Here is a 23,579-nt window from a genome sequence, read left to right as displayed (position 1 = left end):
ATTGAGTTCCGAAGAATGCAGCAGGACAAAATTAGGAAAGCAGTGTACGATTCAAATTTTTTTGTCCCACATTTTAAAAGAAATAAAATAGTACTTGGACAGACAAAAACAACTAACAGATTCTTTTGCATTTAGATTGCCACCTTTTTACCACTTTTCCTGAAATACAATGCAAGTACCATGCCACTGATTTCTAAATATTCAGATTTTTGCTTTATTTTCATTTAATCTTTGACAAGAAACAAATAAAAAAAATATTTTAAGAGGGGTCCTAAGTTTTGTGAGAATACAAAAGTGAAATATGTGCTATAAAATAAAAAAAATGGAGCAATGGGTTTCTTCCACATTCACAGTGGAAGAAACTGTAATCAATTACATTTTAAAAACAGCATAATACATTATTAGTTTTGTACAGCTCAACATGCAGTACCATATCAAGATAAGATTTGTACAACATGCCATCTTTCACATTACATGTATCATATATTACAATAAACAAGTTAGCCTAACCAGTAATCACTAGTATTATATAACCATAATGCTTACATTAACATGGTTATGCAAACGTTTACTTTTCCACCTTCTCACTGCTATGTTTGAACATACAATTTTAATGTGGTATTACAATAGATTTTCCATTATTTGTCCAGGCAACCACTTAGGCTGTTGGCATTAGATATCTGTTTTACTTACTGGTTTACATAAAACTCTAAGAAAACTTTAAATCACTCAGCCACCTAATTTATAAGTAGATGACCTACCTTCTTTTTAACCGCTGTTCTCTTATCTAAACTTTGCTGCATCTTCCAATTATTCTATATAATCACAACTTCTCCTCCTAGATTGCAGCCCTTCAGAGAAAGGGATTTGGCTCTTCAATATTAATACAGCACTCAGTAAAAGGGCCCAAATCCTAAGTGGGCCCTCTAGATGCCACCCATTAGGGCAGGGGTGGGAAAAATACAGTCTGCAGGCCAGATCTGGCCCATCAAGGGGATTTATCTGACTTCTGGAGGGTCCCTCATCCCCGCCTGGCCCAGGGGGCAGGCTGGGTCATGGTGTGTGCAGCTGGTCCCACTGCCCCAGGCAAGTAGCAGGGCTGGGGAAGCTCAGTGGCCAGACTCCACTTCCTGGCAGCCCCAGCAGTGGTGCCCCTTCCGGCTCCGCTGCCAGTGTTACTGCTGCCACCAGCCCCAGCTCCAGTCCCACTACCTAGATAGCCCGGTCCATCCACCCCATACCAACTGCCAGGGGCACTGGACGGAGCAGGCAGGTGGGGTCTCCTGGAGACCAGCCCAGAACCCACGTGGACAGGGCACAGTCAGTCAGGTAGATGGGAAGGGGCCGTGGATGGGTGGGGACCAGCTACTGGGAGTGGGACAGGTGGGTGAGGCCAGGGCTGGGATCACATGGCAATAACAGCTTAGGCCCAGGGCAGAACCATGCTCTGCTGCTGGTTCTTCTCTTCAACAGGTGCCAGTTCTGTGGGTAGGATAGTGTGGGGAGCAGATTGTGGCTCTGACCTGAGCCAGACCCTGTGCTGTCATTGCCCTGCGATTCTGGCCCCAGCCCTGGCCACCTATCCTGCTCCCAGATACCATTTCCCATCTGCCCAGCTGAGCATGCCCTGGCCGTGTGGGTCCTGCACTGGTCTCCATGGAGGCCCTAGGGCTGGGACCGGGATCACTCTGGACAGTGACAGCATGGGGCTGAGGCAAATCCACTCCCATGTCTAGTAATCTACCACTTAAGAAGCTGTTGTGGACTGCGGGGACGGGCAGGGGATGTGCTGATCCAGTCCACAACAGCTCACCAAAACTCCTTAAGTGGCCATTCAGCCCACCCCTGTATTAAGGTAAGGCACACATCCCAAGAATCAGACCTAAATACAAGAGCACGAAAAACTAAATGAGCTCTGTCAAGTTTACAGCATAGGATTTCAGGACTGCACAATTCATGTGTACTCACAGGCAACAATTTAATCATTTTAACCCCATATTTCAAATTTGTGTACATATAAAATCTTATTTAAGTATTATTTTTTCCTTCCAATTTCCACAGTAAATATTTTTCAGACAGCAGCAATATATATTTGATATTCCAAGTTATATTGCTTCCTTAAAATGAGGAGTTAAAGGATCCTGAACAACCATGGAATAATATAAAACAAATACTGGAATTCTTCCCAATTATAAAGGAAGTTTTATAATGCAACATCCATAGAATAACCCAAACTGAGAAAAATTAAGAGCTGTAGCTCAGTTGCCAATCAACTTTCACACAACACAGGTGGGATTAGCAGGTTGAGGGAACCTTAAGATCCTATCACTTACTTATCTCAGGTTGTACCTTAGCAGCAAGAGAAGGGAGAGTTTTGTTTTGTGGTGTACACTACACACAGCAAGTTAATTGAAGCTTTTATGAAAGGAGTTAGGTTAAGGACTTCAGAGTTCTCAGGATATAATGCCATAGGAAAGCTTCACCAAACTGCTACATACTTGACCTAAAATAATTAACATTTAGGGATACAATGGAATCCAGTGTCTATGTCTGATCAGCGCTCAGACTATGTACAGACTACAGCCACAAAAGTATCAGGTTAGTGCCAACAGTTTATGCAGAAGTAGAAAAACTACCAGTTCATTTTGTAAATGATACCTACATGCTTGTTGGTAGCAATGAACCTACCAGTACTAATTTGAGATTATTTGACAGCAGAAATCTAACTATGAAGTGTTTTATAAACCACTACAAACCATCTATCCTGCTGTGTTAGTGCTTATGGTTCTCCAAAAATAAAGTTGTGGGGTGGGAAGAGCAGGGAAGAAGGTGCTTTTTTAAATAAACATATATCATTGTGGCAAATACACTGTTGCTACCAGTGAGGAGATAGTCTATTTGAGATCATTAAACTTTTTTTTTTTTTATATATATATATATATATATATATATATATATTTTAATGAAGAATCTATCAGTCTGGATTAAATAATTTCAGGGTAATATGTTCAGGCCTGCCAGAAGATGTCACCCTGGAACAAAGATTTCTCATCACAGAAAGTTCATATGCTATAATCAGTTAATTTATGACATAAAACACTAACTTAAAAACAGATACATTTCACACAACCTACTATTTAACTGAAGCATCATTAGCTATATAATGTAACTATATACACAAACTTTCTTGCTCAAAATTATATTCTCCGCTTTTAATGCAATAATCAAAATATTGTGCAACCTCTCAGGGAAGGAAAATATCTCAAAGCAAATATTTTAAAAATAAAATGTTATTATGTGCTGAATATATCAAACAACAACAATCCAGCTTCATAAATATTTATTACATTATGAAGACATAAAATGTTCATAATGAATAGACTCAGCTGTCTTTTATAATGCCACACAAAACACAGTATAAGAGAAATCATCCAGTATAATGGAAGAGGTGATTCCCTGCAGAAGGTATTGTCTATAAATATAAAAATGTTAATATTAGAAAAGATGCATCATTTGGTAGAGCCCGTTAACAGGTAGCATATCAAATTCACATAATATAAGGATGGCTCAGGAGATAAAAATATTAGACATTGCAAAAGACTTTTGATGCAATGAGTAGACATAGATTTTCCAAAGATGACAAATAGAAGAATTCCCATATCACAAGTAAATTCATTAACAGCCTGAAGTCAAAAAGTCTGCACCACTAAATACGTAGCAATCAAATCTCAAGTGAAACTACTTCTCACTGAAAGCCCTCTAACACAGTGGCACCCAAGCTTCCGGCACCACAGGCCGGATAAGAGATGTGGGATTGGTCTGTAGGCTGGATCCCATGTGGGGTCAGCATATAGGGTTGGTCTACAGGTATGATCCAGAACACTGGCTGGACCCTGTGGCTGCATCCAGATGAGCACAGCTGTGCGGTATGTGATGCTGCAGACATGTTTTATGTGCCACATAATTCATGTTCACAATTGTCCTCTGCACTGCATGAGAGCAGCACAGAGGGGTTTTTTGACCCCTGGATATCCAGGTATCAAAAACACCCACAGACAGAAAAAGCAGAGCAGCACACTCGCAGGCAGCATGTGCCGCTCAAAAGTGGAGCTGGGCCACCTGGAGCTGTGCTGCAGCTGCCAGCCAAACTCCGTGAGGCAGAATTGCAGCTGCTACAGCCTCAGGAAGCCCCCAGGACCCAGTGCTGGCCCCAGCCTTCCCTACTACCCCTGGATAACCTGCCACATGCCAGAGGGCACATGGCATGGATATTCTCCAGGGACAACTAATAGCACCACAAAGCGTACTGCTGCTAGTTGTCCCTAGGGAACCAAACATTCAGATCATGTGTGGATGCGCCCCGTGTGCTCAGATTCAGAAGCATACTACTGGACCCCAAGTGCCTGGAAATCTGGCATCTGGGGGCAACAAATGCTGCCATTGCTCCACTACCGCCCAGTTTCTGGACCTTTGGAAAACCCCGGGGCCAAATGATATCATTCCATGGGCCAGATCTGGTACACGGGTCAGGGATTGAGCACCCCTGTATTCGCGGAAAAAGCTCTCATGGGCCTCATAGTATAGAGGCTCAAAGGAATATTTAATATACAATATGAAATGCTATAGTGTGCCTTCCAGAATGAGGTCTTAAGTGGTCAACTAGTCTGTAAAAATCAATACTCATAAATTTACTATTTCTTTTTAATTTTGAGGCTCCTCAAATCATGAGTCACTGGCACCTGTTCTGAGATTATCTGAACAATGAAGGACACACGCCTTCATTGAGTGTAACATCAGAATTCCCAGCTGGATCCTGCAGCTAACCTACAGGGAGTCAGGTAAATAAAGGTTTGGGGTTTTTTTTTTTTTGGGGGGGGGGGGGGGGGGAAGGGGGTTCAATTAAAAGGCATTGGTTGGCACAGTGAGTACCTTTCAGTACAGAAAACAATAAATCATACTTGTAAACTAGCCACTTAACTAACTTCATGTAAATTGGCTTCAGGTGGATTTCCTTGTTAATGCTGTGTTATCCAATCTATACTGGATTCTTGCTGAACTAGCAATCTGACATTGTAAGCCTAAAATTAAGACAAAGATAAGTTTAAGATGACTTATGTCATTCATTTCCTTTGCAGCCGGTGGTATTTAGGTGGATCCCATGCTGCAATTATTTAAAAAATGTTTAAGTTAGTTTTAAAAATACCTGCAGGACATTTTTAAACAGGTAAATTAGTCCAGCTCTATTTATATAAACTGTAAAAAGGGACACCTTCAAGGACACAGCAGCTAATTTAGAAAAGAAGTATATAATGTGTCCCTCTACAGGAACCTACATGGTAGGTAAAACAACATTCTTCCATCTCACTTTGCTGCTGCAAGCCTGGGTTTAACATCTGCAGAGTATATATTCCTGCAGGTACATTTAAAAAATTGAAAAGTTTGGTTTTCTTCTAAAAATCAATACATTTGAAAAAATACTGACTTCAAAATGATATTTAGACATGAATTTAGCTATAAAGTTGCCATCTTTCTACTTCAAAACAATGCATCCAAAGTACTGTGGGTATTTCCAGCTACCATAACACTTAAAAATACTGTGCAGACACTTGCCTGTAGGCCTGTAGCATGCTATAAGCAGCTTTAAAAAGACTGGCAATTTCAAACACTAGTCAAGTTTTATAAAAGTCAAAAATAGAAACACCATCAGCTCTTAAGACCCCCAAATTTTCTGCAGTTTTTGCAAGCAAATTTTCACATTTAAATGTTTCTCTCAAACTTGTTAGAAACTACTTTCAGGAGGAAAAGGCCATTAAGGGAAGAAGCCCGATTCACTTGATGTGCCCCAAAGGCAGTTGGTCATTGTCACGGAGGGGTCCTCGCAGAGGGCCGTGATCTCCTTGAGGCCCTCTCACCACGCTACTTCAGCCCAAGGGCACCCTCCATTCTCGCCCGCCATGTCTTGATGGAATATGTAATAGGGAGGCTGCCTTGTGTTTCCTCGGGCACGTAAGCTCCTGGACCCCTCGTGGGTCTCCCTGTACAATGGGCGCTACCCAAGCACCCCAGCCTTATGGGCTATGCGTGGCTCCTACCTCCCCTGATACCACGCCCCAAGCCTCGCAGATGTAATGGACGTTGTCCGGTCTATACGCCCGCTTCTCGGGCCTCCTCTTTACTGTGGCCCACTCTGGGCTCCCTCTCTCGTGCCCAGCCTCCCGCTGGGCCTCCCCTGATGGTACGGTCCCGCTCAGGGACTCCCTAGCAGGCCTCCGGTCCTATGGGCCAACCGCACAGGCACCCTCTCTGACCCTGGCTCACCGCGCTGCTACTCCCTGCCTTCTCAGGGCAACCGCAGCGCCCTGCCTCAGTCTGAGGGGTGTTACCGCACTAGCCTGCGGCCGGGCTCACTATGCCTGTCTCGGGCTCCTTGATATGGCCCCTCTAGGGCTCCTCAGTAATGGCGCCCCACCCCCCCCCTTTGGGGCTCGCCGTGCCCACACTGGGCTACTCAATAACATACAATGGTGCTCCCCCTCTTTGGGGTTCACCGTGCCCACACTGGGCTACTCAATAATATTGCCCCTTTCCTGGGGCCGGGGTCTATGTTCCCCCTCACACGCAATCCGGGGTCTAGGTCCCCGTCCGCAACCTACGGGTTGCGCCCGCGACCCACTGGCCGCGCTCCTCACCGCCAGCTGCTCACGCAGTGGCGTGCGAGCTGCGCCTTCCCTGGCGCTATGCAGATAATGCGCCCTCTTGGCGCTAGGGCACCCCACACTCTCTGGGGTCCCTATAGTTGAGGCCTCCTCCAACCCCTACAGCCTCACCCAAGCCTCCGGATGTAATAACACAAACACAACGCAAAACCACAAGCCCCTAGGCTGTAACATAACCACAAGCCGCATGGCCATAACTCATTATCATAGCTCAAGCCTCCAGGGCTATCATGAGCTGTACTTGCGACTCAGGCTCCTTCCCATATCTCGGCTGAGGGAGCTCCTGCCTCTCTGGCTGCTGGCAGGGAACTGCCAGCCTGGCTTCGGCCCTGGGCTTTAAAAGGGCCAGGCCCTGCCCCCTACAGGCAGCTGGCTCCCCTTAGTTGCTCCGGCAACCCGCAGCTGCGCTCATTACCTGAGCAAGCCTCAGCTGGGCTCGTTATGTTGGGCCAGGGCGCGCTCACTCGCTCCCTGGCAGTTTCTCCTTTCCAGGAGCAGGGGCACCGAGGTGCCCTGCGACAGTCATGTAACTGCCACTTTTGGTATTTCTGCACAGTCTGTGCTCCTATTCTACATGCACTATGTAGAATAAGCATCCACACAGCAACTGAGCATAACACACCTGCCCCAGGTGTCACAAAACTGTACTTGGCAAAACCCCATGAATGGCAGCTGTTAGATGCTGCAGGAGTAAGAGAAGGAAGAAAAGGATCTTCCATTGCTTTAGCCCAAGACCCTAGTGCTTAGGGCAATCCTCCAAGAACCAGGAGACCTAGATTCTAGACCCCCTCACCTTCTGGCTTCCTACCATAGTGCCTGAATAATACCAAACCTGTGACATGCTAGTTAGAGCACTTTGTTGGGAAGCCAGAGCGATGCAGGTTCAACCCCCCTCTGATGAGGGAAAGAGTTTCCAGTTCCCTGAGCAAGTACCCTACCTACTAGATTATGTGGTGAAAGCACAGAAGGGCCCTCCTCATTTTTGCTAAATGTAATAGGGAGCCAGAGACTTCTGTTACTTTAAGAGTGTACAGCAGGCTAAGCTGGCTGTGTGGGGCTGCAGTAGAGGAAAACAAGCCAGCCCTTAAACAAAGGGAAACTCTGGTGTTTGGCTGGGGAGCCACATGACAGGAAGGGGTGGGGCTTCAAGGCATATAAACCCAAGGCCTGAGCCAGAATGGGCAGTCTGGCTTTGCATGCAGCAGGGAGAGGAGCTCCTGAGGAAGTTGGCTGCAGAAAACAGGCCCATGAACACCTAAGCTACCCACAAGAGTGATACCATGACAGCTAAGGGGAAAGTATAGCCTATGGTGGGGTACTGACCCACAGTGGGAATGAACTTTAGTGGGAAGCTGTTTGACTACGTTTTTGTTATACTTAAGTTTGAGATCACATGACTGGGCTGTGGCTATGAAGCTAGTATGGAGGCCACAGGGTCACCTAAACGACACCCAGCATTAGGGATATGAACAGCTAAATGACTAATTGTTTAACCAATCAGCTCTGTGATAATGGGTCCTTGCTTACCAGTTATCATTTAGCCTAGGGCCAGGCTGAGTTTGGGAAGGGAAGCCCTGAGGTGCCCCAGCAGGAACGGGAAGGTGGCAAAGAGAGAGGAAGTGAGGAGTAAAGAGGAAGGGAAGAGGGGAGGGGTGATTAGTACCTAATAGCTAGGCTACGGGAGGGAGGGAGGAGAGGAGTTGCTTGCTCTCTCCCTTGCAGCGTGCCAGAGCCTGCAGTGGGCTGGTAAAGTCCCTTGTTGGCTGTTGCCTGCCTGCTGGGGCATGGCAAGGCTGCCTGCCTCTCCACTCTCCCTTTGCTGCTACAGCTGGCCCGGGAAGCCATGCACTGGTGGCTGCAGCCTCTCACATTGGCTGCTGGCCCCTAGGGCTTCCTGGGCTGTGCTGCCTGCCTGGTGGGTCCCTGGCTTGCCACGCTGCTCCAGCAGGGTGGATGCAGTCCTTTCTCCATGGCCTGGGGCTCAGCACCCTGCTTCCTTAACTTTGCAAAGCCATGGGCTGGAGCCCAGCACCACTGGTCCAGTCTCCATCCTTGAGCCTGACTTTTATTTAATCAGTATTTACATCACTACCCAGCATAAAGCTCCCTTGCCAGGGTTGGGAACCCCATGGACAGAGTAGCATGCAAGCTGCCTAGCCAGGGTTGGGTACCCTAGGGACTACCACAAGAGACCAGGGCCAGAGGCCTGGAGCCCTAGAGGGCAAGACAGTAGACCAGGGCTGGGGGTCCAGCTACAGAAAAGAGACTAAAGCCATGAAGGTGTAATCCCCAACAAAGGCTCAAGGCTTAAGAAGCCAAGTGCAGAGTCAGGGCCAGGGCTCCCCTCCCAGCCTCCAAATACCGATTGACATCTGCAAAGCATGGGTATAACTATGAGGGCAGCTGGAAGTCACAAGTCTAGCCCCCAAGGTCCTCTTAATTAGGGAGTGCACCAGCAGAGTGAAAAACAAAGGTAAGAGGCACCAAGGAGTAGGTCACTCCAGCTTTTGTAGGAAGCTTCCGCTTTTATAGATTTAACAGCAAGTCATGACAGGAGATGGAGAACACTGGGGAACACAGACAGGCTTGTCTGACCATTAAAAGTCCCAGAATCTGGGGAGGGCAAATACCCGAGCCTGTCACTCCAAGCCACAGTTTTAGGGTTTGTGCTTAAGTACACATATATGCAGCTGTGTACCTGCATATATAAATAGCCACATATATCTGGTAGCCACATAAATATTCATGTGTCCATACTGTAAATGAAGTAGGATGGCAAACTCTGTGTGAGTGGCAAAAATAGGACTTCAGTGGCTAGGTAATTGATATTTGGACATGAAAAGTAAAGTAAGATTCTGCCTGCAGAAATTTTTGCTCAGTAAGAATTGCAGGACTGGACTCAATGACAGAAACAGGAACTGCCTGTTTCCAGTCCCCTTCTAAAATCTCATTTACATTAAGAATATTTACTTTCTTATTTTTTTTAATAGGCGAGAAATGTAAAAGCAACACTAAAAATAAGAACATGCTACTTTACAGTTAAACAGAATCCACAAAAATCAGAATATTGAAATGCAACTTTACCTGGGCTGTACAGAATCCACAAAATGGTATCCCTGAAAGCAGTTCTTGGTGCTGCCTCTTAAGTTGCAATAAAATAGCAGCTTGCATTTAACAAAATATAATTCTGCTTTCCATGCAGGCATAAGAAATACCAAGACCCTACTGCTTCTAAAATCTGAAATTCCCATTCTGCTGTCACATCACAGCAGTCAGAGGATTTATGCTAGAGCCTGAGATAAGTCTATGTAGGATCAAGTGACTTTTTAGGACACTGCATAGCTTGCTTAAAACAAAGGAAAGCATGCATCTAAATGGACAGAATAGGGGTGGAAAAAAATAAAAACAGCTGTAAAATTCTATGATATAATCAACAAAAAAGAGGGGAGCTTTTACACCAACTTTGTGGGGCTTCACAGTGGAGTGGGAAGCTGTAAGGGAAAGGGATAGTTTTGACGGGCATAACAGGGTTAATGAGTGCAGCTATATTTAGTTTACTAAAAGAACTCAGGCCTAGAGAGAAAATCAAGTTTACATTAATACTCATTTAAATTATTACACTATAGCATAGCCTGTTTTTATCTTGGGTAATAATTTTGTCTTTAACCTTGGAGCTTGGAAAGAGAACAGAATTTCTGTTTTTGTAGTTGTATTCTGTGCACACTTCTGTAAATATCAATGTAGGATTTGGGCACTCATACAAATACTAGTTTCTCTTTTACATCCGTTTGCAGAGGATCCTCCGTCTTAAAGGAGCCTTGCTATTGCAGTTTCTTTCACACAGCAGGTGCTCAGACACTACAACGATGGTAGGCAATATAAAAAAATTATGCAACACTACCCAATTACTCATGAAATAACTACCCTAAAGTAACCAGTTTTCCATTATTTCTGAAAGATGAAGGCTCACAGTTTGGGTCAATTTGTAGTGCTTATGATGCTGTGTACTCTGCTCCTTCATTTTTATAGAGCTTTTAAAGTACCTGAAGCACTACAAACATACTATCTATCCATAACTATAGTCCCTCCTTTAGGGGAAAAAAATTCCACAGCCATAAACCCTTCAGCAAGCCAGTAATGAACCCACTCAACTCTTGATGCCAGCTCTGTCAAAACATCCATAAAAATCACAGATTATTACCAGGGAACCTGGTTTCCTCTCTTTTAGAATCGCAAATTAAAAATCCGATTAAAAATCCACAAATGCTCTAATTAAAAACACCAAAATCCACAATTAAAATGAAATCCTACTATACATATAGGCATCAACTAAACACAATGTTTTATTGATATATTTACACTTTTAAAACAATTTGGAAGCCTACCAGTGCCTCAATCACTATAAAATAAAATTTAAGTACCTATAAATTTTGGCATTTGATTTTGGGTTTTTAATCATTTAAAATCAGAGCTTCCCTTTCACTCACCAGGACACAGGTGCAGGCCCTGCCTCCCCCCACATCTTCCCAGCCCTGCCAGAGGGGGCCCCCAGCTGCCACAGGTACAGGGCCAGGGACTTGGGTCCACAGTCCCCTGCCCCCCACCTGCAGCAACATTTGAGCCCTGGCTGCTGTGGCGAAGCAGAACATGGGGCAGTGCTCCCCCTCCCTGGTGGGTGATGTGGCTGGAGCAGAGCCTTGGGGACGGGGTGGGGGCAGGTGCAGACTCACCACTGAGGGCTCAGTGCTCCCTGCCCTGCTGGTCTCCTCCTAGGACCTCTGCAGACCAGCAGGTGGTACCTGGCACAGCAGGGCACAGCAAGACTGGGAAGGGAAGCTAGTTGCTGCTGCTGGGAGCTCCATGCTGCCATGGCGAGGAGCTCCTTGTCTGCCCAACAGCAGTGACAGGCACAACTCCTTGCCGCCACTCCTGCTGGGTTGGTAGGTGAAGACTTGCCAGGGCAGCACGGGGCTCCCAGTGGTGGCGGCATCAAGCTTCCCCACCTGGCCCTGCTCTACTCTGCCATGCCGGATCCCGCCCGCTGGGCTGCAGAGGTCCTAGGAGGAGACCAGCAGGGCAGGGAGCCCTGAGCCCTCAGTGGTGAGCCTGCACCTGCCCGCACCCCATCCCCAAGGCTCTGCTCCAGCCACATCACCCGCCAGGGAGGGGGAGCACTGCCCCATGTTCTACTTCGCCACAGCAGCCTGGGAGCCAGACCCACTCCGCCATCTCCTGGAGCAACTGCCCGTGGCTCTGTCCCGCTCCCCACCGGGCTCCTGTGGCTAAGCATTCTGGCCCAGGGGCCCAAGCTCCATGCACCACCCAGGCTGGGCAGCAGCCCCAGCCCCAGCCCACCCAACTCCCTCCCTATGGGGGCCTCAATCCCTCCCACCAGACTTACCTGCAGGAGCTGTTCTCTAGGCTGCCTGGCAGAGATAGGGTGTGTGCGTGTGTGTGTGCATGCGCGTGCGTGCATACATGCACACAGCCTGACCACCCTCCTCCTGCTCTCTCCAGCCCCTTGCAGTCTGGAACTCTGCCAGCCTGCAGAGAGCTCTTTACAAAAGTGGAACATACATGTGTTTCTCCATTAAAATGAAAAATCTCTGTTTTTTCTCAGTTTTTCCATGAGAAATGGAAAACCCGGATCTCTGATTATAACAGTCTGATCCAGGGCCTGAAGAGAAAGGTCCTTAAGACAGCTGGATCCCAGACCAACCAAGTAGTATTTCAAAAGTAACCCTGGTTTGGATAGGTAGCTAATATAATGTACAAAGCACTGGCATAATATGTTCTCACCAGCCAGAGCCACTGAATAGGCCAGGTGCAAAGTGTGTATAAGTGGCAGCTTCCAGGTTATTCCATGTATAGCATGTAGCCACAGACATGATAAAGGCATGAAAATACTTATTTGATGGTGCAGACTTTTCAGAAAGTCTGGAAAATACTTCACCCTGCCAAACAGCATACATTGGTTTTCCCAGAAGTAAGCTCAAGACAGCTTTTTTTAATTCAGGTCCAAGGTTGTTTCTTTTATATATATATATTTTTTTCCTGTTTCAAGATTCCCTCCACAACAACCTTTCTTTTCAAGATGTTAAGGATACTGTCATTCCATAAGACATACACACTTGAAATATACACATTGTATTCATGGCTACCAAGAACAGCTTTTATATACCAAGGAAAGTAAAGAGTGCTAAGTAGACCTTCAGAAGAAAAAGTGTTTTATCCCGCATAAGTACTCTCCACTCTACAGCTCTCTATATAATGTGTCTTCTCATCTGTGTTACTTATTCAGAAATGTAATGAATTCCAGCTCTGCAATGAATATAAGCACCAAGAAGAATCAATAATATAGCTAATATACAATTATAAATACAGGAGTTACTCTAAACATTTCACTTCTCTGATTTTCACAAATAGAGCAGAAAAATTAGAACGTTTTATCTTATGAAGACCTAACAATTTTCAGTAGAAAGTGTCATAAAGAATATGAATTTGTTCTGTATAATCACAGATTCAAGGCTCACCCTTAATGTATGATGTTCTTGTGCTAGCAATGCTGTGACTTCCTCTTGTAAGGTAATGACCTCTAGAAACTGCCCCCACAGAGCCATGAGAAGAGAGCAAAGCTGTGCAAGATTCATGTTTATAAGTTCTGCCAGTTCATCAGGATTTTCCATTTTCTGAAGTAAGGAAAAAATATTCTTACTTAACACACAGTCATGTATAGATGCCATAAATCTACATGAAACCGAGGAAGAATCTTAGTTGTTTTATCTTCATGACAATTTATTTTAAAAAGACACTTTTAAATTTGTGCGTGTCCAAACATCAAACACTATAGGTTCTAAGCTATATTACTAAAAGAAAACTTCCATGGTTCCAGATACCATATTTACACAGATACATGACCCCCCACCTTCCCCAATCAGATTCTATATATGGAAAAATGATACAGTTCTTATCATTTTCCCGCTATAGAAATTAATTATTGGAGGTTTGCCTTGAATTTGTTCTCCTCCCACTGCTACAGCAGAGAAAGTAAATCTGGCAGGACATCAAGAACTCCCCCTGCCCTCTGCTCCCCAACGTCTTCCCCCTGCAGCTCCTCCCCACCTTACTGTCAGACCATGGTCTCCCTGAGCACATGGAAGTGAGGAGCAAATTTGAAAAACTGACTTTGAAAGTGGTAATTTGCCTATAGACAAACTGCATATAGGCAAATTACTATGGGTACCCACAGACTTAGCTGATCCAGAACTGATGCATTTAACCTTTTTTGAAACTGCTGCAAGTTTTAGCACAAGTACTCTACAAACAATTTTAAAAAGCACTTTGGCACCTGCTTATATATAGTACAAACTATGCATGCTATCAGTCCAAAGCCAAAAGGCTCATGATTTACAATACAGTTCAATGGGCTGGGCCCCACCATAGTCGACACCATTTCAAGCCATGGTGATCCCACAACCCAGCACTGTTCAGTACGTGTGTGTACTCTAGATACCTCCACAAAGGATCCATGTGCTAATTAACCACCCCCTACTCTGCCCCCATTCATGACTAAAACCAGATGTTCTTGTCAAAAGTCCTGGAATCCTCTGAAAAAAATTATATGCAGGTGAGGCACAGGGCAACCTGGTCCTGCTTCACCTCATGGAGGGCAGGGCCATATTAATCATATGCAACAGGCTGAGACAGGGGACAACAAAGGGATTCTGGGTGAACTGTTTGGGGCCCCGTTTGCTGGTGATGTCTGCCATATATTTAAGGCCAGTGAAGAAACAGGAAACACTGGAAATAGGAAAGAAAAGCATAGCTCGGCTGTGAGAGTACTGAGGAATTTGAAATGTATTCAATGTAGTGGCTCACCATGACTTGAATAAGAGTCAGGGCTGAGGGAACTGAGTATAATGGGCACTACCATATATTTTATTCAGATGGGCTGCACTAACTTATCCTTGTGGTAGGCTCCCATTAGTAAGTTTAGTTAATATGGCCCATATGTTCTATAGTCATGTCCAGTATTGTCTGTATTTAATCAACTTTACAGTTAGTTTCCATTATTTAGCCTATACTACTTTTTTCTAAATACTCAATCAATGTATTTAATGAAGTTTCCTTGTATGTGAATGTGAGACGAAGAGCTTTTTCCCCTATGTTGAATGGGGGAAAAATCCCAGTCTTATATTTAAGTAAATATGGTACTTACCTTAAGTGTTTTAGAATACATTGTGTGATCCTAGATTACAATGGAAACTCAAACACATGTTGATAGTAATTTAAAAATGGAAACAAAGGTGGGAGCCCTGTATTTTGCAGAATTCAAAACTACAGTGTAACTATACAGAAACTGAAAGTCAGTAATTAAAAACATTATCTATCCCTGATAATAAACAATAATAATATAATTTCCAGTGATGGGTACACTTGAGATAAAAATGAGACACTGAAGTAATCTTATAACTAGTTTAAATAACAAATCTTCTTCATTCCCAAGTTGATTCAGGAGACTATGATTATGCATATTATTTATATTTTTAAAAAGGTAATTTGTTTCCTCTAGGACCAAAATTATGAGATACTTAGGACTTTCAAGGTCTGAGGCTCCACAAAAGAAGCAGCCATTATGAAATTAGGCTTTTCTTCCTCAAAGATGACTGCAATCTTGGGGTGTTTTTCTTTTATATCATAATTTCATTAAAGTCGCTTGTAAACAACATTTAGGGATGGTCTCTTTAGTTTCCATTCCCTGAAATAAATATCTACATATTCCATTACACCACTGGTGCTCAACCAATCCAGCCCTGTAGGCTGAACAAGTGGCATTGGGCCAGTCCATGTGCCGGATCCAGTGAAGGATCAATCCACAAGCACAATCTGGCCATAGTGTGACCTTTAGACCACAGGGCTCCCCACAAGTCTCAATATTTGGTGTTGGGGACACAGCGACAGTATTAATTATCACAGCTCTGGGAGCAATTAATGCTGCTACGGCTCCTTGCCACCAATTTTCCAGACCTGCAGGGAACCTATAGCCAGGATGATACAGTGTCGCAGGTCAGATCCAGTCCATAGGTTGGATACCACTGAATTACACCATACACTTTCATACTCGTTTAAAAAGTGTCCTTATTTCACAGCAATGGAGACTTCTAAGCCCTTTTCAAATCATAGATCCATCCACAGAGACCAGTCTTCAGAAGGAGCTCCAGCTTTTAGTTAAGCAGGAAAGGGAGGACGAGTCAGCTGTATTACAGAAAATACAGAAAAATTTCTGTATTTCAGCTGTATTACTGTATTTTCTGCGTACAGAAAATACAGTAATTGCCATCACATTTTACTATTGAGAATGAAAAAGACAATAATCTACTATATTTACTCAAATCCAAGTTGACCCTTAATTTAAGAAGACCCCCCATTAATTAGGTTCTATATGTGGAAAATGTATAAATTTGTTATAATTTTCCAGGTATAGAATCTAATTATTGGAGAGTTGTCACCTTCCCCCCAATGCTACAGAAGGAAAAGCAGTGGCTAGTGGGGGTGAAATGACCCCCTTGCCCTCTGGGCCCCACCCCACTTCTCCTTTCAGTCTTCTGCCCACCCCCCCCCACTGGCATGCCCCCACTCCCAGCTCCCCATAATCTCTGCCCCTCCCCTGCCCTTCCCCACAATCCCCACCCCTTCCCACCTGCTCCCCAATCCCTGCCCCTCCCCACAACCTTACTGTCAGATGCTGCTTGGGCTGTGTTCCCTCCCAGAGCACAGTTTATCAAGGGTGCTCATCAGGATCTGGGGGAGCGCCCCAAGGCATGACAAGATTAAACGGTCACAAACTCTGCCGCGACCGATTCAGGCTGGACATAAGCAAGAACTTCTTTACTGTCCGAGCCCCCAAGGTTTGGAATAGACTGCTGCTGGAGGTGGTTCAAGCACCCACTTTGAATGCCTTCAAGACACATTTGGATGCTTATCTTGCTGGGATCCTATGATCCCCACTGACTTCCTGCCTCTGGGGCAGGGGGCTGGACTCGATGATCCTCTGGGGTCCCTTCCAGCCCAAATGTCTAAGAAATCTATGAAGTGGAAGTGAAGCCCCTGCCAACCATGGAGCCATCTTGGCACTGCTGACTGGGCAGGCAGAGGCCATGCAGCCATGTCGGCACTGCTGCCTAGCTGGGCATGGTACAGTTTCCAGGTACTCTGTGTCTGGGAAAGAATCCAGCCCATGCCAGAACCAAGCTGTGCCTGACAGTAAGGGGGAGTGGGGGGGGAAGGGGGAGCAGAAGCTGAGGAGGGCAAGTAGAGGGCAGCTGAGGAGGGTCTGAGTATGGCCCCGATCCAGGCTCAGGGCCAGAGTCAAAGCTATAGTAGCCGCCTGCCTTTCCCCCCACCACTCCCCAAAGGCCACTTTGTATGTGAATGTAAGACAAAGGGCTTTTTTCCCCATGCTAACTGGCAGAAATAAAAATGTCATCTTAGATACAAATAAATAAGGTATATATTTTTGAAGAACAGGGAGTTGGTCTGCATTTTGAAATAATTCAGAAACTTTCTCTTTTAAGCTTTGTTAACGGAGAACTATTCACTTGTTTAGGCCAGTTTTGATGGAATAAAGAAAGCAGAAACCAAGCCAGAGGACATAAAGACAGAGTTACAAAATAAATCTAAGGAGACTGAATAAAGAGTTATGTCACAGAATGCTGAAGACAAAAGAGTAGGATGCGACAGGACAGCAAGTAGAGAGGCAGACAGGATAGAACTGGGTCTTTTTCAGGAAGAAAAATGGAATATATGGTGACTTGGGAAATCCATCTGTTTACAGCTTATACGTTTTAGCTGGAAGTGCTGCATCAGGAAATGCCTTGGTGTATACTGAGGTAAGCCATATGCTGCCTGAGCTGATCTGCCTGTATTTCAGGTTAGGGATAAGGGAGAGTGGTTAAACCGTGAACACTCCTGTTGAAATCGAAGTAACTTGGGACATCTGCATAGGTTAAAACAGTTTTCTGCAGCTTCTCTGCAAAGGCCTGAGGTCAGAAAAATAGAAAATCTCTAATCACAAAGGGAGAAAAAATGGAGTCTGGGTCTTAAAAACCACAGAGCCTGAGGGACTGGGAGATGTAGGGAGGAAAAAAGAGGGAGAGAACATTCAAAATGGTCAGAGAGACAAATGACATTTGCACGGAACAGAGAAGCATTATTTCAGAACACAGTCTTTTTAACTGCGGGACAAGTAGAGAAAGAAGGGAACAGGCTACATGGGAGGGAAACCATGATCAGGAACAGGGATCTAGACTAGTTACTTATATATGAATAATTTACAATTAGTTCACCTCTTCAGGAACATCTGAAACCACTGTCAAGTTTTTAGTTATAATAAGGAAAGTTAAGTAAATTGTAGGAGCAGTGGCAGTAGAAGGAAATCATCATCAAACATGAAGAGGAAATTAAAACAGAAAAGAACGTACTGAATGTCTATTTTGTTTTTAAGAAGTTAGAATTCTGGACAGAAAAGGATTTGTAGGAGGGGAATATAGTTTAGGAGAAAAGAGAGATCTAAGATTTGACAGTTTGGCACCAAACAGTCTAACTGGAAGAAAAGAAATATTAGAATGAATTACAATTCAACTACCTTCCACATTTCAAACATCACTGGGAACCATCACTCTCAACCTACCCTGGCACATGTAGGGTACAATGTATGACAGCAAGAGGCACTTGAGAAAAGCTTAATTATGAGATTCATCCCTTTAGTGTAAATATTGATCCCGCCTATAATTTCAGTTTTATAGCGTACACATCTTTTTCAAATACAAAGAAGTTTCAACAATAAACGGACCACCAAATTTGTGTGGAGAGTAAAATGAGTGTCATGTCTTGGAATAAGGAATATCTGAGAGAAATTGTAGCAACATCAAATACTGGGAATGGCCCCTACCAGTCTTTTCTCTCTAATACAGTATCTAAAATATTGGCAACAGACTCCTGTTTCTTACAATTATTTTACATTTATTTTAAATGAAGGACAGTAAATACCTTTACTTCTTCACATAGTTCTGTTAGGCGAGCTTCTACATCTATGTTCTCTGGAAAAATTAGAGTACATAAGCTTGAAATAACACATTTTACCATATTTAAAATTATATTTTTCAAGCAAATAATCTTCTCCCATTAAACAACACTGTCAAAGACAGTCTGATGCTGCTTAAAGAGCCACCATCAACTTGAAATATAATAAATTTAAAAACTCAAGTCAAAAGTTTTAACTGATTACATTAAACACTTATTTCCTGTGACATTTAAGTTGAATTTATAATGACATTTGCCTATTTTAAACCCTAGTTTAAAATCTATTTCAACTTTTCCATTCATGTTAAAAAAATAGAAAAACTATACCAAATGCATAATAGACTATACAGAGGTAAACTATGCGTGATGTATGGTCAAGTGTACACACAAACACTTTTAAACGAGAAAAAATACAACATAAGCTATTAATAAGTTTAGATGTTATTTTAAATAATGGCTTTAGACAAAAGCATGATTTTTAAATTGATGGTGTCGCTTTAAAGTAAAGCCACATAATAGAATTAAACTGACATTTATACTTTAACTAGCAAATTGCCCATCAAGAATGACAGGGGATGGGGGGCAGGCAGGGACAAAGCGCTGCCACCCACCACCACATACCGCTGTTGCTTCCCAGGAGTGGGAAGGAGCAGGTGGGGAAGCTTGCCCCACCGCCCCCTCCGCCAGCACCCCACGCTGCCGCCGCCTCCAGTGCTGCTGGGCTTGCTCTCCCTGTGGCTCTGCTCCTCAGAGGCGGTGGAAAGCTGACACAATGACATGGCCGGAGCAGGGAAGCAAGGCCAGCTGGCCTCACCCCTCCGTCATGGCAGTGCTCCACATTCTGACTGGTTGTTTCACTAACCAATCAGAGTGTTCCAAGAATATTATGGACAGACAGATGGCCTAAGCCCTTTATTATATAAGAATGATTGTTCAAATTTTAAATTAAGACAAAAGCCACAATAATACAAATGTGTGTGTTGCTGGATATTTGCAGAACTTCAGCAGACCTCCATCCTGATGGATAAAACTACAGCATCCAGGACCAAGGACTGATTATATTTCTTATTTCAGAAAACAAGCGGGCTTCAAATGAAAAAAGTATAAACACAAGAATGTTAAACAACGAAGTGGTCCTTCTGAAGTCAACAGGACTGTCTGTATGCCTAATGCTATTATGGTGCAGAGTAGTTAAATAAACTATAACATTTTTATTTCTCTCAATTATAGACCATTTCTAGATGCAGATGTTTTGATATCAGTAGCTTAATTTCATAACAAATTAGTCTGCATATTTTAAAAGTGTATATAAAAATTGTATTTGTATTTTGTGGTTTTTCTAAAGATTTTAAATATATATACAAGTATATCTCATATGCATTTACAAACTTTGAATATGTAAAAACAAAGATTTTGTATAAAATGTTCAAAAATGCCTAATTAATTAAGGAGGTTGCGTCACTGAAAATGAGCTTACACACTTTAAATATATATATATATATATATATATATATATATATATATATGTATCTTTTAAAACTATTTCTTTCAGTATCTGCCAAACTAAAATAATTGATAATATTATGTAATATCAGGTGACAGTTGTTATTTTTTTCTTTCTAAAGGAATTTAGAGGATGCTGGTAGAGTTAGATCATGCTAAGTACTGAAAATGATGAGAATGGTACAAAATGTACTTAAATAAAATAAGTTCACCACTAAATTCTAAGACCGTTTAACAAAATAACTGTGGATCTTCCCGTTATTTAAATTTTTAAAAAGTTTTTAAAGAGTACTCTAGTAAGAAATATAGTGTTAAATAAATTGCTATTAAAAGAAAAATGAACAAAATTTGTTGTTTTAGTTCTTCATACTTAAGAAATACATCTTTTTTTTCAAAAAGAGCAGTCCGTTATCATCAATGTGTCAGTTTTGTGACATAGCAGCTCAAAATCAGGCTGCAAAACATGTATGACATTTATGAAAATAAACTTCTGGTTTTTGTAAATTCTGATGTGCTGTATTCTTCCACACTTATTCTCACTGGGGCAGTAGGAGTCATCTTGTTAAAAGTCAATATGAATATCTTTGAAATAAGATTTGTGTACATCTTTGGATTGAAGCATTCTCAGTAGTCCTAATGATTTATATTGACATGGGATAATTTATTGCCCCAGTTACTCTCAATATTCATCATACTGCTATATTACAAAAAAATGGAATACTAGAAAAGAACAACTAATCTAGACATAAACATTTCTTTAGGACTATGTTCTGCCATCTTCACTCACCTCACCTCTTATAAGTAAGGGTGGCAGTCTAAACTCATGTTTGTATCCAGTTTGTATGGTTTAATTCAGGGGTGTTAAACATACAGCCTGCAAGCTAGATTTAGTCTATGGAGCCATAAGATCTGGGTCATGAGTCTCAGACCGGCGCCATGTACCACACGAGGTGTGCAGAACCAGTCTGGCATGCAGGTTGGACCTGTTGCCACAGGCACTGCATGCAGCACAGGGACTCAGTCGAGGGCAGGTACTGCTTGTGCTGCCTGTGCCAGACTGGCCCTGAGCTCTGGTTCTGGGGCCAGTCTGGACTAGGCCACACCAGAGCTAGTGCACAGGGCTGGTCTGGCAGAGTGCCACATGCAACTCACACCCTGAACCCTCTGTGTTGCATGTGACACTGGGCCCAGCCCACATGTCACACCAGCTCTGCATGCCTGATGTCTGGACCAGGTGCATGCACTGCAGGAGGAACGGGCTGGCAAGAGTTATATTCTATATGAGGCCAAACCAGCCCTAGGTGCTGGATCCGGTGTGTGGTCCCAGTCCAGCCATCAGACCAGCCCAACGACCTCATCCAGCCTGCTGGACCAGATGAGTTTGACACCCCTGATTTAATTCCATTTTCTGAATCACTGAATTATCATAAAAATCAAGGAAAAATGAGAAAATACATTCTCTCACGGAAACATGGAAGTCAATACAACAACCCTTAAAGAATCTTGTAGGAAGAATTATAGGATATACTTAAGAACAACATATTTTCAGGGTAACAATGTATTTACCCAATTTATCTTGAAGTACTAGGTAAATAGTTAGTTAAAAATAATCGCATCATTTTAATTAGAACTTGCAAATAACAACAAATTGTCTAGTCCATGTAACTAAAAGTTTGTTTACCTTTTGAGAAACCATGCTTTCAATTTGTAGAAATGCATAAAGTTGTCAGAAACTAGTAAAAACAGCATTTTAAAAAATCATATATTTCTATTGGCTAAATAAATGCTAAAGAGAATTATTCTGAAAAAAGTGGCAAAATTCACATAGACATTTTTAATTCTGTGTATGGACACACATATTCAATCTCTTGGTTAAGGTAAAAAAGCTATTTGTTTTATTTATCATACTCAATACTGGAAGTTTACCCTACATGTGAAACTGCCAACGGGAATCACTTTATACAATAGCCAATCCTCTGAGAAACAAGTGCATTAATGGAAAAGTTTACAAATTATAATAATACTGCTATAATTTAATTAATCAAAAGTAACTTCAATCATCTCAGTAAATAAAGCATTCTTTATCAATAAGTTTTATCTTGCTATTTTACTTGATGCAATTATGCTGGTTCTGTTTTTAAAAACAGTAAAAAATAAACATAAAAATAACCAGAAAAATGCTGTTATGTTTGATTTGGCTGATACCCTAAGAATTCTTTGCACTGTCATGTAATAGACCTGGGTATGATCTGTGCACCAGTTTGGCTCTCCCCATCAAAATCTGTTTTGCATTATAACAACATTCTCTGGCCAATTAAGAAGCACTACTGGCAGTTTCCAAAAGGAGAGACCATCCATTTAAATAGGAAGTGCTGCAATTTAGGTCTTGAGTGTGCTTTGTTTAGATGTAGGGAAAATGAGTTCTGAAGTTCCAGTGAAGATATAAAAGATTCATCAGAGAGAAACACATTAGTCTTGTCATTTAGAAATGTTAAGTTGTACCAATTGATTTCATTTTAGCCAGCTACATGATTCCAACTGTAACCATTTAAACCTTTCAGTCATTTTGGTTAGATAAAACAAAAAGTCACTAAACCAGTCATTACATCTAGATTCAACCCAGCTACAAGTATGCTCAACTCCACTGATTTCACTGAAATTTCATATACTTGCATCAGAGCCGAATATGATCCTTACATTTTCTGCTACTGTTTAAACATAAAGCAAAATTACTCTGTACTACTAATAAAATGCTAAGGGGTTATATCACCTGCTTTAAAAACATACCTAGATAGGCGTCTCTCTGGGTTCGTAGATATTTTCTTCTGAGAAGGCGTTCATATAGGACCTGCATGCTGGCCTTGGCTAGTTATAGGGATTGCATACACATGACTAGTTACTACACTCTTTTTCCATCTGTGCTTTGTTATTATTTGCCTTAAAGTTAGTAAGAAAGCTTATTGCTAGCCTAGTAATTAGTGCAATTAGATCAAAACACTGAAGCAAAGATTTTAGTAAAGCTTCTAGCTTAGTTATTCATGATGTACATTAACATCTGCTTGAGAAATTTTCTAATTTGTTTATTTTTTAAACCAACATTGCTCAAATACTACTAAACACACTTATTTAAGATGTTCAACAGTATTTTGTGCATTATGTTGTGAAGTCACTATATTTTTATAACTATATGGACATTTTTGCATGAATAAAAATGTACATCATAGAAGTAAGCAAAAGAAATGAAATAAAAAAGATAAAGACATTTAATTTAAATCAAAG

At 42.6% G+C, this 23,579-nt stretch overlaps 1 protein-coding gene across 6 annotated transcripts in view; it reads right to left on the bottom strand.

The window, feature by feature from the left end:
* Positions 1 to 23,579, bottom strand: part of FAM135A (family with sequence similarity 135 member A) — a 143,414-nt gene that overhangs the window by 42,153 nt on the left and 77,682 nt on the right. For 5 of the 6 annotated variants that reach the window (XM_059730908.1, XM_059730888.1, XM_059730906.1 and 2 more), the window contains 3 exons: positions 23,088 to 23,165; positions 18,765 to 18,814; positions 13,250 to 13,405 (listed from right to left, as the gene is read on the bottom strand). In XM_059730908.1, the coding sequence (XP_059586891.1) occupies positions 13,250 to 13,405; positions 18,765 to 18,814; positions 23,088 to 23,165 (284 nt within the window). The remainder of the gene's footprint in view (positions 1 to 13,249; positions 13,406 to 18,764; positions 18,815 to 23,087; positions 23,166 to 23,579) is intronic. The other variant, XM_059730901.1, reaches the window with a different exon arrangement.

This window comes from Alligator mississippiensis, chromosome 1 (genome assembly GCF_030867095.1).
Source record: "Alligator mississippiensis isolate rAllMis1 chromosome 1, rAllMis1, whole genome shotgun sequence".
Lineage (NCBI taxonomy): Eukaryota > Metazoa > Chordata > Crocodylia > Alligatoridae > Alligator > Alligator mississippiensis.
The sequence above is the reverse complement of the archived record's forward strand: the minus strand, read 5'-3'. Positions and strand labels throughout refer to the sequence as shown.